At 47.7% G+C, this 14,498-nt stretch overlaps 1 protein-coding gene across 5 annotated transcripts in view; it reads left to right on the top strand.

Annotated features, from left to right (window-relative positions):
• VPS13A (vacuolar protein sorting 13 homolog A) overlaps positions 1-14,498 on the top strand; it is a 2,994,934-nt gene that overhangs the window by 1,827,711 nt on the left and 1,152,725 nt on the right. For all 5 annotated transcript variants that reach the window (XR_011280366.1, XR_011280367.1, XM_069625905.1 and 2 more), the window contains one exon: positions 13,380-13,665. Coding sequence is in view for 3 of the 5 variants with exons in the window: in XM_069625905.1 (XP_069482006.1) it covers positions 13,380-13,665 (286 nt within the window). In the remaining 2 variants the exon portion in view is untranslated. The remainder of the gene's footprint in view (positions 1-13,379; positions 13,666-14,498) is intronic.

Genomic DNA, 14,498 nt, shown 5'->3' with positions numbered 1-14,498 from the left:
AGAACTGAACTGTCAAAAGGGGTACAAATCAAAAAAGCACAGCAGGGGTACAAAAACTGGCTCCATGCATCCAGCGCTTATCGGTTGCAAGTGGATGCTGAAACCGTGTTATCTGCTCTTCTAGATAAATATTCTAGAGAGTTCTGGTCGCTGATAAATGCATCTGCTAATACGCAAATGAGTAGGGTGGTTAACAGAGGCACAGAGGAAGACTGAGTACATCATTTGAGTTATATGTACAGTGGCAAATAAACTTGATGAGGGTAACCCTTTGGACATCACAATATCTCAGCAGTATCTTATTGAATTAATTGGCAAAATCAGTAACTCAGGAGCACCAAGCCCGAATGGGTTTACCAACAGGTTGTTTAAATTTAATCCATCTCTCTGGGCATCAATTTACACTCCTTATTTACTGACATTATAAGATTTGAGCAATTCCCTCCATCGTGGGGTAGTGCTCACATTATCCTGATTTACAAGAGAGGGGACAGAGCGTCTCCTTTCAATTATCACCCAATAGCCATACTTAATGCAGATTCCAAATTATTTTCTTGCATCTTGTTGCAACACCTTGAAATCTTGGCCAATAGACAAAATGTAATACCTAAGTGGGAAACAGAATTCCGGAATGGGTGCCACACTGAACGGTATTCTCCTCAAATGCGTACAGGCGCAACTTGTTCAAAGGGGGAGTAACCCGATTTATCTGGCCACCATTGACCTTGCCGCAGCTTTCGACGCAGTCGATAGATCATTGCTGTTGCTTACATTTCAAAAATGGGGAATTCCACGTGGCCTGTTAAGACTAATAGTCGCACTTCACAGTCAATCAACTGTACAAATAAGCCTGAATGATCAGGGTCTACTGTCCCACCCATTTAAAACACAGAGGCATAAGGCAGGAATGCCTTCTAGCCCTGTGCCTGTATAACTTGTACATGGCATATTTAGACCAGCATTCACCGCACCGGCTTGTAACTCCCTTAAAACCATTGTGGACGGGATATGCAGATGACTATATAGTCTTTGATAATACACCTATTGGACTCCAGCAACTGAATGGGTTTGCCGCCTTTGCAAAGGCTAATTCCTTAACATTGACTCCGATAACGACCAAGGCGATGCAACTCTCCAATAGCCGGAAACGGGTTACATTCAAGTGGTGGATACACTCTGAGGTGGTGAGAAGATAGACTCTTTTCAATATTTAGGCTTCAAGATCAATTCCAAACCCTCGCATATGCCTATTTGAACATGGCTTCTATCAGAGGCCACCAAATTGGCCTATCAGTTACAGATGGTGGATTCCAAATTCAGTAAGCTCTCTTTATTGCCCTTTAGGTGCTTCTATGAGGGTAAGATTGTCCCAAAATGACTCTACGGGACAGAAGTATATGATCGAAACACTGATTGACTATTGACTGTTCTTGAAAGTCGCAATATGGAAAGGGTTTTGCATCTTCCATCCTTAACTCTGCTTGCATTCATTCGTTATTGAAGTCAAGAACATTCTAGCGCTACTTATCCTTCTACTGAAAAATGTCAATTGCATCACAGAATTCATTGATGGGGAATCTTAAACTAGCATGTGAACGAGGAGATCTCTGTCCCTTGTCGGAGTTAAAGATGTTGGCACAACATCTTCTGACTGAGTCGGGATGCTCTATGGTAGATCTGATTGGTAATCCAGATAAAGTAAAAAAGGCACTATTTACAGCAGATTGGGATAACACTATTGCAGAATTCCATGCATTCCCATCTTTGAGCCATCTTAAATACAACCATAAAAAACAGGGAACATTAGCCCCAGACTTATCAATTTATGCCAACAAACCGATACAATCTACTTTTCTTAGATTGTGGTTGAATTTGGTTCAGACCAAGGAAGTCCTATTGAGATATGGTCTGATAACAATGGGCACATTAGAGGAATCACAGCCATAGACAGCTATGCCTATTGCTTGCATGTGATGCACTAAAACCTACTAGGCTGCGTGCAAGTACCAAAATCAATACAGAGTATCAGCAGAATGTATGTGGAATTATTGTTTATCAGGTTCAAACACATCAATTGTCAATGCTGTCTGGTCTTTTTTTAATGTCATCTTAAAGGGATAGGAAGGGTAGCTTATTTGTCAAATAGAAATCTGAATTGTTTGAAGCGGCTTATGTTATATGCTTAATTGAGTTGAGTACACTCAGTTTAATTTGAGGTGCTTTTACTTTTCTGTACTTATTATGCAAATAGAAATATGAATTCATTGTACAAGTTGTTCGAATAGGTTTTTTATTCACCTTTTTATCTCACTTTTCTTTTTTATTTCTTTTTTACAGTGACTTTGTCATACTTTTGTTAAAGGTTGAATGTAATTTTTAACCAATAAGACAAAAAATAAATAAGTGCTGCCAAAAATCAGAAACTATTGTCATGGCAAGTGAAGATCTGAGAGAGATGAAAGTGAGGAGGGGCACACAGTCGGGGCCAGGGGTGGACGGGTTTGCTTATTTACTGACCCATTGACTGCCTATGGCCATGCTAGTCCTCTGGCCGTACCCACCCACTGCCTGCCCAAAAAGCATCCCACAAGCATCTCACTGAGCTAGCTCAGTGCTTTCAGAGCCTTCTTTTGAAAGGTAATTGCTTAATTGCAGCTCTAAATTAGCTGCTAGCATAATGAAATCTGGTGTGCCTTCAGCCATTTGATTTATAAGCAGTATCCTGCAGTTCATTCTTGTTGGCCAGCTGTTGTCTTCTTATGGCAAGGTAACGCCATCATGGCAGTTCCTGGAAAATGACTATCCCATACCTACGCAAAAGTCAAAATGCTTGTTTCGAAGGGATTGGTTCCTCCAACGTATTCCACATCTATGACAGGTAATCACCATAGCTGTGCTGCTTCGGAAAATTGTTGGCGTCTGCGTCAATGACGTCGATAAGCTGTCCTCGAGGGCCTCGTCGAGCTGACGTCACCGGATGTTATAAGTAGGACACCCGTAGCCTCAGTTCAGTTTTTTCCACGAAGGTGATCGCTTCGGAGATCTTGGCGCGCCTCGGTTCTTCTGATACTATTGGTTCTTCGAACTTGGTTTGTGAAATTATCATGTCGTCTTCTTCTACCCTGCGGTCGGGATTCAAGAAGTGTCAGGACTGCGGTTCCAAGATGTCACTTACGGACCCACACAACGTCTGCCTCTGGTGCCTTGGCGAGGACCACGCCACTGATGACTGTGACGAATGCCAGTCTTTGACGTCAACGGCCTTGCGGGAGTGAAAGAAGAAGCTGTCGGTAGGTAGGGTTTCCAAGCCCTGTAAGTCGAAATCCGCTGGGCCTTTGACCGACAATTCGAGGGGCGACTCTCCACATCGTCGGTGCAAGTCCAGGGGGTCTCGGTCCCGGAGTAGTTCCCGCCATTCCTCTGCCTCTTCGAGGCACTCGCGGAAGCGCTGTCACCGGTCGCCTTCCCCGTCCTCTTCTGAGGGCTCCGCCAGACGGCAGGTGGCTTGTCCTACCAAGCATTCCTCTCCTCCGGAATGGGAGGAAGGAGATTTTCGAGTCGCAGGGCTCCGTTCCATCCGCGCCTTCGAGAGAAGCTGGCAAGGAACGCGCTAGGGCCACCATTCGCATGCCTTCAGGCTCGAGCGGTCGGCGCGATCACCGGGAACCTGCAAGGTCCCGGTCGGACAAGGTGGATCGCTCTAGCCATGCCCGCTCCAGGTCCCAGTCCTCGACGCCCTCGAGACCGGTAGAGCCTGTGAGGTCTTCTAAGTAGACGTCAACGCCATCGGCGCCATGTCTGTCGAGGGACTCTCTTGAGGCTCCGCCTCCGAGAAACTCATCACCGCCATCGGCGCCGAGGCTGTCGAAGGACACGCTCGGGGCACGCCCCCGAGGTCTGTGTCGAAGCCATCAGCGCCACGCTCGACGTCGACGCTGATTTTGTCGACGCCCCTAATGCCTTTTTTGGAGGCTTTACCAAAGGTACCCAGTGCATCGGTGGAAACTCCGAAGAAGGTCCTGAAGAAGTCGGTAAGGCCTGTATTTGAGCCTTTTTCTGTGCCCCCATCCAGGGATTTATTCCAGCCTCTGGATTACATCTCTGAGGTGGATGAAGGGTCTGAAGAAGGTTTGGTTCCTGATGAGATTCCTGATGATCTGTTATCTGGTCATAGCCAGTTGAAAGACCTGCGTCAGTCTTTGCACAACGCCAGTGGTCTTGATACCTCCCCGGAGGTTGAGTTTGGCAGGCCTGAGCCTGGTACGCATGCTGAATCTTCTTACAGGCGACTCATGTCGTGGGTGACGGAGTACTTGGGGTGATCTGCGCCACCAGTGTATTTTCTGCAGGATGACCTGACATATATCCTTGACCAAGGTCCGCCCACTGACCCGATGCTGCCATTTCATATGGCTTTACAGAGAAGGGTGGCGGCTTGGACTGCTCCGGAGAGTCTCCCGGCTGTAAGCAAGTCGTTGCTGAAAAAATACCGTCCAGCCAATAGCAACCCCTGCTACTTGACTATGCACCCCACTCCGGAGAGTTTGGTGGTGCAGGCGGCTACGGCCCCAACAAAGCAGGCGTCTTACCCAACCATCCCTCCTGATAGGGACGACAAACATTTTGATGGCTGGGCGAAGAAAGTGTTTTCTTCAGGGGGTATTGCTTTACAGGCAGCCAACTCTGTGTGTGCCTTAGCACGTTTCACTCACACTCTGTGGAATTGTGTGTCTTTGGCGTCTTCTGAACATATTCCCGAAGGGGAGGAACGGGATGGTTTTCTTGCCCTTGTTCAGGATGACAAGAATGCCATGTGTCAATCCGTTCAGTCTGGTCTGGACATGGCAGACTGTGTCAGCCGGTCCATGGCGGCAAGCACCGTGATGCGCAAATTTGTGTAGTTGCCGAAGTCAGGGTTTGCTCCTGACGCACAAGCCCGGCTTCTCAACATGCCTTTTGATGGTGAGCATCTTTATGGCAGCAAGGCTGACGAGAGCCTTGAGAGGTTGCAGACCTCCAAAGCTGCAGCGAAGCCATTGAGTGCTGCAGTTCGCCAACCTCTTGTCATGATCTCTGCTTCCAAAAGGTCAGGGTTTTCCCAACTCCCTTGGAAGCAGATCCATAACCCAGGTTCCGAGTGCCAACCAGTCCCAATTGGGACCTTTTGGACCCAGTCCTGGCACCAGTGGCACCAGGCTCATAAATATGCCCAGTCCCAGCGCTGGAAGCGCCGGGCTCATAATGCTTGGGTGGACTTACCTTCAGCAGACCATGCTGCTTACTTGCCTGCCAGTTGAGCCTCTGATCCTCTTCTGTTTGGAACTACTTTTCCTGTTGGGTGGGGCTGGAGCCACTCCCTAGATTCAGAACACTGGAACTCTTCTGGAAGGCAGGAACTCTTTTCTTACCAGGAACTCTTTTCTTACTTAGGCGTGGCTGTGGAAGGAGACACCTAAGCACTACAGGAGGCTATTTAAACCACACCCGGTGGATGAATCTTGCTTTGCGTTATTCTGCAACCTCTGCAGCAGAACGCTCATCGTGTCTTCTGCATCCGGTCCTGGGCCTAAGGAAAAAGGCTTACCATCCTGAATCCAGTCTTCAGCAACACCTATAAAGACAAGAAAGAACAGGTTAGCATTCCGGCATCTGAAAGGCAAAGGCTTACCATCCTGAATCCAGTCTTCAGCAACACCTATAAAGACAAGAAAGAACAGGTTAGCATTCCGGCATCTGAAAGGCAAAATCTTACCTACTCTTCGTGCGCTCCAGAGGTCTTCACACTGCATTCCGGCATCTGAAAGACAAAAGCTTACCAACTCTTCGCACGCTCCGGAGGCCTTCGGCGCTGCATCCCGCATCTGAAAGACAAAACAAGGTGCGTTTAAAGACATTGGGGAACTTTAATACTCACGTGCCATTACTCCTTTCCACATCTAATCCAGTGGGTATTCCGGCACCCTGCAGCCTCTCCGAACTCGTACCTGCAAAATAAAAAGACAGTTGGAGCGCATCGTGAAGCAGGCAACAAGCGCTTACTTACGTGCTTCCAGGCGCTTCTATTCATCACACGGGCTCCATCTTCAACTCACTTCAGCCTGTCATCTGCCATCGCCGGAACCCTGCAAAACAAGAGACATCATTACTAAAGACTTTAAAGACATTTGAATGACTCGAAACTTACCGTTCGTGCAGTAAACGACGGACAGCAGTCCTCTGAAGTCAAGAGGCCTGCGCTACCTATCCAGTGAAGAAACTGGTTACAGCACCCTGCCCCGAGGCAGATGGAGAGCTCGGCATTCACTTACCTAAGGTGAGAGCGTTAACCTTTGGGGGTCTACAGGAGAGGAGAAGAGGAAAGAGATAGGGACACCCCAATAACCCCAGTTCATTAACCCCATATTTTCTATCTGCAGACATCTTACTCTACACGTCAGGCATACAGTGCACAGAGGTCCTGCCCAAAGAGCCAACCGGGTGCTACACATCACCTTTGAAGATACGGTAGTCGCCCAGTCAAGACCGGCGCCTCTGCGAGAATCAGGTGAGCGTTACACCTCTGCCTTTTCGTCCTAGGGGACAGAAATGGAGGGTAGGTTCCTTTCGAGACTACTCTTCCTTTGGTAGATTGAGGGGAGCTGCAAGTCAAAGGGGCCACCGTAGGAGTACCAGAGGTGGAAAACAAGGTACTGGAGGTGCCAAGGCCGCTTGAGCAGTTGCCTCTTTGCCCTCAGGCACTGCCGCAGCCACTTGAGCTCAGTCATGAGGCCATGTCCCATGGTTCGCCGGTTGAGGGAAGGCTGGCGCAGCATCTTGTAGAATGGCATGCCACTACTTTAGATGTGTGGGTTCTGGAGATCATAGCCCACGGCTACTGTCTTCCTGTCCGGCAGAGACCTCACGACAATCCACCAGGGAAATCTCCCTTTGAAGAGTCCGGATCCGCTCCTTGCGCAGGAAATCAAATCCCTGCTGGAGAAAGGCGCCATACAACTGGTGCCTGTAGCAGAGAGGAACAAGGGATGGTATTCCCCATATATTTTGATCCTGAAAAAAGACGGGGGATTGAGACCCATCGTGAACTTGCGTGGTTTGAACAAGCTCCTCAGGAAGGACAAGTTCAAGATGGTTACTCTCTCTCAAGTCCTCCGGGTCCTTCAACTTCAGGACTGGTTGGTGTCTCTAGACCTCAAGGACGCTTACTTTCATATGCCGATTCATCCCAAGCACAAGAAGTACCTGAGGTTCGCAGTTGGCGACTCGCATTTTCAGTTTCGGGTCCTGCCATTCGGATTGACCTCCGCCCTGAGGGTCTTCACCAAGCTCATGGTGGTGGTGGCAGCGTATCCCAGGAAAGGGCGGATTCACGTCTACCCCTACCTGGACAATTGGTTGATCAGGGCATGCTCTCCCGAGCAAGTCCTGGATCACCTGTCAGTAACCTGCCACTCCCTTCACAGGCTGGGCTTCTCCCTCAACTTAAAGAAGTCCCACTTAACACCTACCCAGCGGCTCCAGTACATCGGAGCAGTGGCCGACACGTCCCTGGGGCTGTGTTTTCTTCCCCAGGTGAGGGCTCATCACATTCTGCAGATGGTGAACAAGTTTCGACATGCCCAGAGTCTTCCGGCGTTCGAGTTCTTGAGGTTGCTCGGCCTCATGGCATCCTGCATTCCCCTGGTGCCAGAAGCCAGGCTGCGGATGAGATCTCTGCAGTGGGCTCTCAAGATGCAGTGGTCACAGTCCTCCGGCAGGATGTCGGATCCTGTTCAGGTGCTGCCCTCGGTCGCCCAGGATCTTCTGTGGTGGGCCGTCGAAGGCAATCTGATGAAGGGGGCTCCATTTTGGCTACCATGGCCGGAGGTGACGATCGTAACGGACGCATCCCTCACGGGATGGGGAGCTCATGCCAACGAGTTGACAGTCAACGGTCATGGTCTCCGTCAGAGTCCAGAATCCATATCAATCTGTTGGAGCTGAGGGCCATCAGGCTAACCCTGAAGGCTTTTCTGCCGTCTGTGCGGGGGAAAACTGTCCTGATTCTGAAGGACAATACACTGGCCATGCACTACCTCAACAAAAGGGGGGGGGGGGGCAGGGTCTCTCCTTCTGTGCAGAGAGGCGATGCAGCTCTGGTTCTGGGCCATCCAGCAGGAAATTTCTATCTCGGCAGTTCATCTGGCCGGAGACGAAAACGCGGCGGCGGACGCTCTGAGCAGGCAGAGCACGGTCTCTGACGAGTGGGAGCTGGCTCAGGAGATTCTCCTGGAGATCTTCACCCTTTGGGGGACCCCACAAGTGGATCTCTTCGCCACCAGTGTCAACCGGAAGTGCGAAAGATTCTGCTCGTGGGAATTTCCTCCAAAAGGAGTCTTGGGGGACGCGCTCGTAGTGGAGTGTTCCCTCCCACTGCTGTACGCGTTTCCTCCAGTCCCCTTCAGTCCGCAAGTGCTGCAGAGGTTACGGTGGTTCGGTTGCCGAATGGTCCTCATTGCTCCAGCATGGGCCAGGAGAACGTGGTAACCGGACCTTCTCGACATGTCCATCTGCCATCCACGCGGTCTTCTCTACTGAGACGATCTGCTCTCACAGGAGGGAGGTCAGGTTCTCCATCCAGAAGTCAAGTCCCTCAACCTTCATGCTTGGCTTCTGAAAAGTTGAGGTATAAGGATTGGGACCTCCCTGAAGACGTGATGGAGGTGTTGCTTTCGGCCAGAAGGCCTGCAACAAAGTCCCTGTACTGTTGCCGTTGGAGAAAGTTCTGCGACTGGTGCAGCGTTAAGAATGTGGATCCTTTTTCATGTGCCATTCCTGTGGTTCTGTCTTTTTTGCTTTTGTTGGCCCACAAGCGCCTGCAAGTGGGTACCATTAAAGGTTACATGGCGGCGCTGTCCATATTTAAGCGCTCGTCTGAGGAGTGTTCTTATTTTAAAATTCCTTTGATTTCTAGTTTCTGAAAGGGCTTACTAACGTGTTCCCACCGTCGCCTTTCCAGGTGCCTGGTTGGGATTTGAACCTTGTTCTTAAATTCCTCATGGGAGCTCCGTTTGAGCCTTTACATTCTTGCCCTTTGAGACTGTTGACCTTCAAAACTGTATTTTTAGTTGCGGTTACTTCCGCTCGCAGAGTGAGTGAGTTGCAGGCATTTTCCGTTAAGCCACCCTTCTCAGTGTTCCATAAGGACACGGTTGTCCTTAGGGTTCGTCCTTCTTTTCTTCCGAAGGGTGTGTCGGAATTTCATTTAAGCCAGAAGGTCATTCTTCCGGCGTTCTATCCTCCTCTGCATCCCTGTAAGGAAGAGGAGAGGCTCCATAGGTTGGGTCCTAGGAGAGCTTTATGTTTCTACATCTCACGCATGTCCCAGGTCAGAGTGGACGATCAGCTCTTTGTAGGATACGCTGGAAGGCGTTTGGGACAAGCTGTTACTAAACAGACTTTGTCTAAATGGATTATCTTGACAATTTCTGAATGTTACCGCTTGGCGGGTAAGGACCCTCCGGTAGGCTTACGGGCCCATTCTACTAGGGGTGTGGCTGCCTCTACTGCCCTGCGGAGGGGTGTTTCCATTCATAACATTCGTGAAGCAGCCACATGGACCTCTGTCCATACTTTGGTAAAACACTACTCCCTGGATTCTATCCATGGGCAAGATTTGGCCTTTGGCAAGGCGGTCCTCTATTCTGCAATTTAATTGGGCATTCTAAAATTCTAAATTCTTTTCCCACCTCCTTACGTTGGTACTGCTTTGGGAGTCTGTCATAGATGTGGAATACGTCGGAGGAGCCAATCCCTTCGAAGAACAAGTTACTTTCTTACCTGGTAACGTTCTTTCGATGGGATGTTCCGACGACGTATTCCACATCGCTCCCTCCCTACCTGCCCCTCTACAGAAATTCATATGCGATTGCAGCTTTCGTTTCCGCAAGGCTTTCTGTAGTCATTCTGGCAGAAGATTGGTGTCACACGTTCTGGGGAAAAAACTACAACTGTGGCTACGGGCGTCGTACGTCCTACTTATAACATCCGGTGACGTTGGCTCGACGGAGGCCCTCGAGGACAGCATTTCGACGTCATCGATGCAGGGCGCAAATCCCGAAAATTTTCCGAAGCAGCACAGCTGTGGTGATTACCTGTCATAGATGTGGAATACGTCATCGGAACATCCCATCGAAAGAACGTTGCCAGGTAAGAAAGTAACTTGTTCTTCTTTATCGGACCCCCCTGCCTTTGTACCCCAGAGGTTTATGATGATAGCATACGATACATTTTCTACACTTTCAATCCTTAAGGCGCTTCTCCAGTGGATCAGTTTAAATGAGTACCCCTTATAATATTTCAAAATCCACAATCTGGACTTCCTAACCAACAAATGCGAAGTAGTATGGCCTGTAACCTCCTGCTTGACCTTTCAATCCTATGCATTATTTTTGTGATAATGGAGACTGCATTGGCTACTCTGATGTCCTGTTCTTCTAATTATTAGATGCTTCTGATAGAAAACCTCTGATTCACATAATTTTAATGTCACCGTAATTAAACTGTGATTATACATTTTCAGATTTATTCTGCACTCTTCAGTCTCCGCTTTTACAAAAAAGCCAGAAAGAAGCTCTCGGTTCAAGCTGCCGGTGCCTCCTTATTTTTTAAGAGACGTCACATTGTGCACCGAAGCTGGATTTCTTTGCTGTTACATGGGGCCAGTCATGAATTAGAAAGGCTTTCCATGCCTACTCTGACACCAGTTATATGTGACCAACCTGCATACGAATTACAGATTCCAAAGCATTGTTACATTTGAATTGTATTCATTTTCTAAAACGATTTAAAGCAACGCTGTACACAATTAATGAGATGGTACAAAAGAAGAAATGATGACATTGTAATGGAATACTGAAAAAGAAAAAAGAAAGCAAGAACTGAAGCAAGACAAAAGAAGACCCATACTGGATGAAATGTAAAGATGATCCAGTTTAACTGTAGAAATTATGGGCCAGCAAATGAAGGAGCATTTGCCAGACAATAATTAGAATATAATGAATGAAAAGGAGGACAAAGGAAGCCAGACGGAAATAACCAGCACAGCAAAAATGTCAAAGGACAGATGGAAATAAAAGTCCCTCTGGGCTGTAGAGACATGCCAGGACTAAGAAAGCAGGGCCATTTCACCAAAAAAGACACTGCCAGCAGGATTTCCAAGCTCACTGCTGTTCCAACTAGTGCAACATGACTGACAGTCCACCACAGCCATGGCCCCAGACACAACTGGAAAGCCATGCCCGGCCAGCCACTCAGCACCACAGGCTCAGATGGCAAGGGCACTGCAGCAGGAACCAGGCAAATGGGATTCGTCATCAAGCAGAGATCGGAGTCCAAAACCCTCCATTGCTGCACCCAGATATGCAATGAAATTCCCCTCCAGGCACCCGCGATGGAGGCTCCAACGCTGGCCTTGGCCCAGCCAGAGAGTCCTCAGGAACCTGGTACATGGCTCCATGCCATCACGCCAGCCGTTCATTTGCCACAATGCCAGAGCTGGAAATAGAAACCATTTACTGGAGCAAACCTCTCATCCTTGGCTTGGTGCGGCCGTGAGAAGGAAAGGGGCAGGCCAAGGGGCACGGCCCCAGGCCAGGTCATGCAAAACAGTATCTCTTCATGTAACCCAATCCTGGTGATTTGCATCAATGCGAAGGGCATTCTGGTAACATAGGAATGTCAATAATTTAAAAATTGAAATAGGTCTTATTAGTGATTCAATAAGAATCACTTTTGAGGGAATAAAGGAAGTTGGGCAGTTTTGAGTGGTCATAGTACTCGCCCTAAGAAAAACAAATTACTGTACATTTCAGGACATAAATACCAATGTTGCCTGTTTCTGTGTTCAGTTTCATATGCCGAGTCTACTGAAAGTATCTGCTTGTTTAAACGTGGGTTGCTCGTGCATGTGATAACTTGGCTCCAGGACAGATCTCGCTGGGAGTTCCTGTTCTACACGCACTAGCAACCCAGGCTTCAACGAGCACACTGCTTTCAGAAGACTCTGCAGCGCTGCATAGTCTCCTGAAACCGCCTGCCAGTTGAAGCACGGGTTGCACATCCTGCGATACTGCGGCTTCAGAGCAGATCCGCGAGTGTCGTTGGCAAGTGTGGGGACAGGGCAGCGCTCTGGCAGGACAATTCTTGCTGGAACACTGCTCCGTCTTGTTCCTGCCCATTTCCTGCACTGCCCACTGCCAAATCGCCATCAACGGATAGCCGCTGTAGTCTCTGGTGCCTAAGATTTCCAAAACGAGTAATAATATAACCAGGATCTCAAAGGCAATACATCCCAATTGAGCTTAAAAGCTGCAGTCTGAGAGCAACCTTTTGCCCGATTATCTCCCTGAGCAAATGGTGTCAAAACAGCATGCTAAGAAGACCCAACTGTCTTTTGTATTGTAGCCACACCCAGCACAGCGCCACCCAGTAGCCATTGCTGGAAGTTCACCTCCTGTTCAGAACCAGACCAGCAGTGGATTGTTGGTATGCAAATTAGCTCAAATGCTAAGGCTTTGCTCCGGGAAAACATCTTTATCTACAGGGCAGTCCTATTTTAAACACTGCATTTTTCAACCCAAAACAGAGAATTCGCAAGGCTGCAGACAACTACATGCCAATTTCACCCTTACTGGGGGTCATTGGTGCCTTGTGGTTGAAGAATTGCGGCATGTTCAGCAAATATCTGCAACGTGTTGGTTGGTTTAAAGGGGCTTGGTCAAACAAATACCTTCCACCTAAAATGTGAAAAAGGGTTAAGCCATTGGAGCAAAGTCATACAAAGCACATCACCACCCAGTAGCCGTTGCTGGAAGTGTGCCTCCAGTTTAGTGCCAGATGGGCAATGCACTGTGAACACGCAAAATATCTCAAATGCCAAGAATTTGCTCCAGGAAAATGACTGTCTGTAGGGCAGTGATATTTTAAATATAGCATTGTTCAACCCAAGACAGACTGTTCTCAAGGCCACAGAAACCTATAGACCTGGTTTCACTCTTATTGGGGATCATCAGTGCAGTTTAGTCTGACATCCTTGTGGTTGGAGTGAAGGGGCATGTTTAGCAAACTCTAGCAACATTATTGTGGGTTTAAAAAGGCTTGAACACAATGTCAAAGTACAACTTTTACATTTGCAACACCCCCCACAATTTGAGAAATACCAGTGCAGTAAGTTATAGCATGTCACAGTCATGAATCTAATTTTAATTGATTTTGTGGGACTTTTTTTCATTAGAGCTTGCCTGCTTTATAACGGGAAGCACACCACTGAACGCACAAAAATATCAAAATGCGCGACAATCAAATGTAGGTTTGATTGCAAATTTGTTTTTTTCCTTTTACAGGTCTGTGTTGTGCTTGAAGCCCTTAAAGGAAGGCTATGACAAGTGTGATGGAATTGACTTTGAAGAAATGTGGAAGCACGAAGGTCTCTTACTTGAGAGGAAATGCCAGCACTGTAATTCCTGCCTTGATTCATTCATTATCAACATTGTGACTTTGAAAGACGTTTTGGTGTCTTCAACAACTGTAGAGGATAAATTTGATTTACCCTATGTTGTGCATCTGTGGCCCACAGTATTACTGCGCAATCTCCTGCCCTATAAGATTACCTATTCTCTTGATCTTGAGGTAAGTGGCTCATCTTTTGTCAGCTTGCAATTCAGTAAAACGTGAAATAGCACTTATCTTTTGAAAACAAGTTGACTGCTAGTGATTGCTGTAGGTAGGTTAGCCATGACTTTATTTAAACATACTTCGTATGCAGTCTCAGAACTGTGGCACCCTACAACCATGTTATTTAAATGTGCCCCTTAGTCCAGAGGAACATATAATTACTTTAATTTCGATAATAACACTTGCGCCTTGCATAGGTTGGTTTGTTTCGGGTACTAGATGGTTCATAAGTGCTGCATATAAGACAAAACTATTGCATTGGAGTACAGATAGGAGGGAGATGGATGCAAGGCGGGAAACACAGCTTATTGGTTTTTGGTTATTTACCCACCCATTGGCTGCCCAGAACCATTGCAATCCCTATGGCCATTCCCACACACTACCTGCACCTGCCCACCCAAAGCACACCCTCCTTGGATCTATGAAGCAGTAGCATCGAACCTTTTTATTTTTTATTATTGCATTTTTAAAGTGCTCAGAGTCCGCGGGCATCGAGGCGCTGTTAAAGGAATTGTTTGTTTTTTAGTTTGCATAATTGTGCTTTTTTCTTATTTCCATATTTATAACACGTTCAAATACCCAGAGGTTTCTAAGCGCGGACCCGGGGATCGAACCTGTGTTGCTTCGTGTCATTTTGCTTCCAAGGCGAGCACGTTGCCACTGAGCTACCCTCCCGTGACTTATGTATATTGCCTTCCAATGAGGCCATCTTCTGAAAGTTAATGACTTAATTGCAGCTATAAATGACCTACTGCCACTTGATTTACAAACGGTAGCACTGAAGTCTT

This window comes from Ambystoma mexicanum, chromosome 6p, assembly GCF_040938575.1.
Source record: "Ambystoma mexicanum isolate Mex_15411 chromosome 6p, UKY_AmexF1_1, whole genome shotgun sequence".
Lineage (NCBI taxonomy): Eukaryota > Metazoa > Chordata > Amphibia > Caudata > Ambystomatidae > Ambystoma > Ambystoma mexicanum.
Note: the sequence above shows the minus strand (reverse complement) of the source record. Positions and strands in the feature narration are given on the sequence as shown.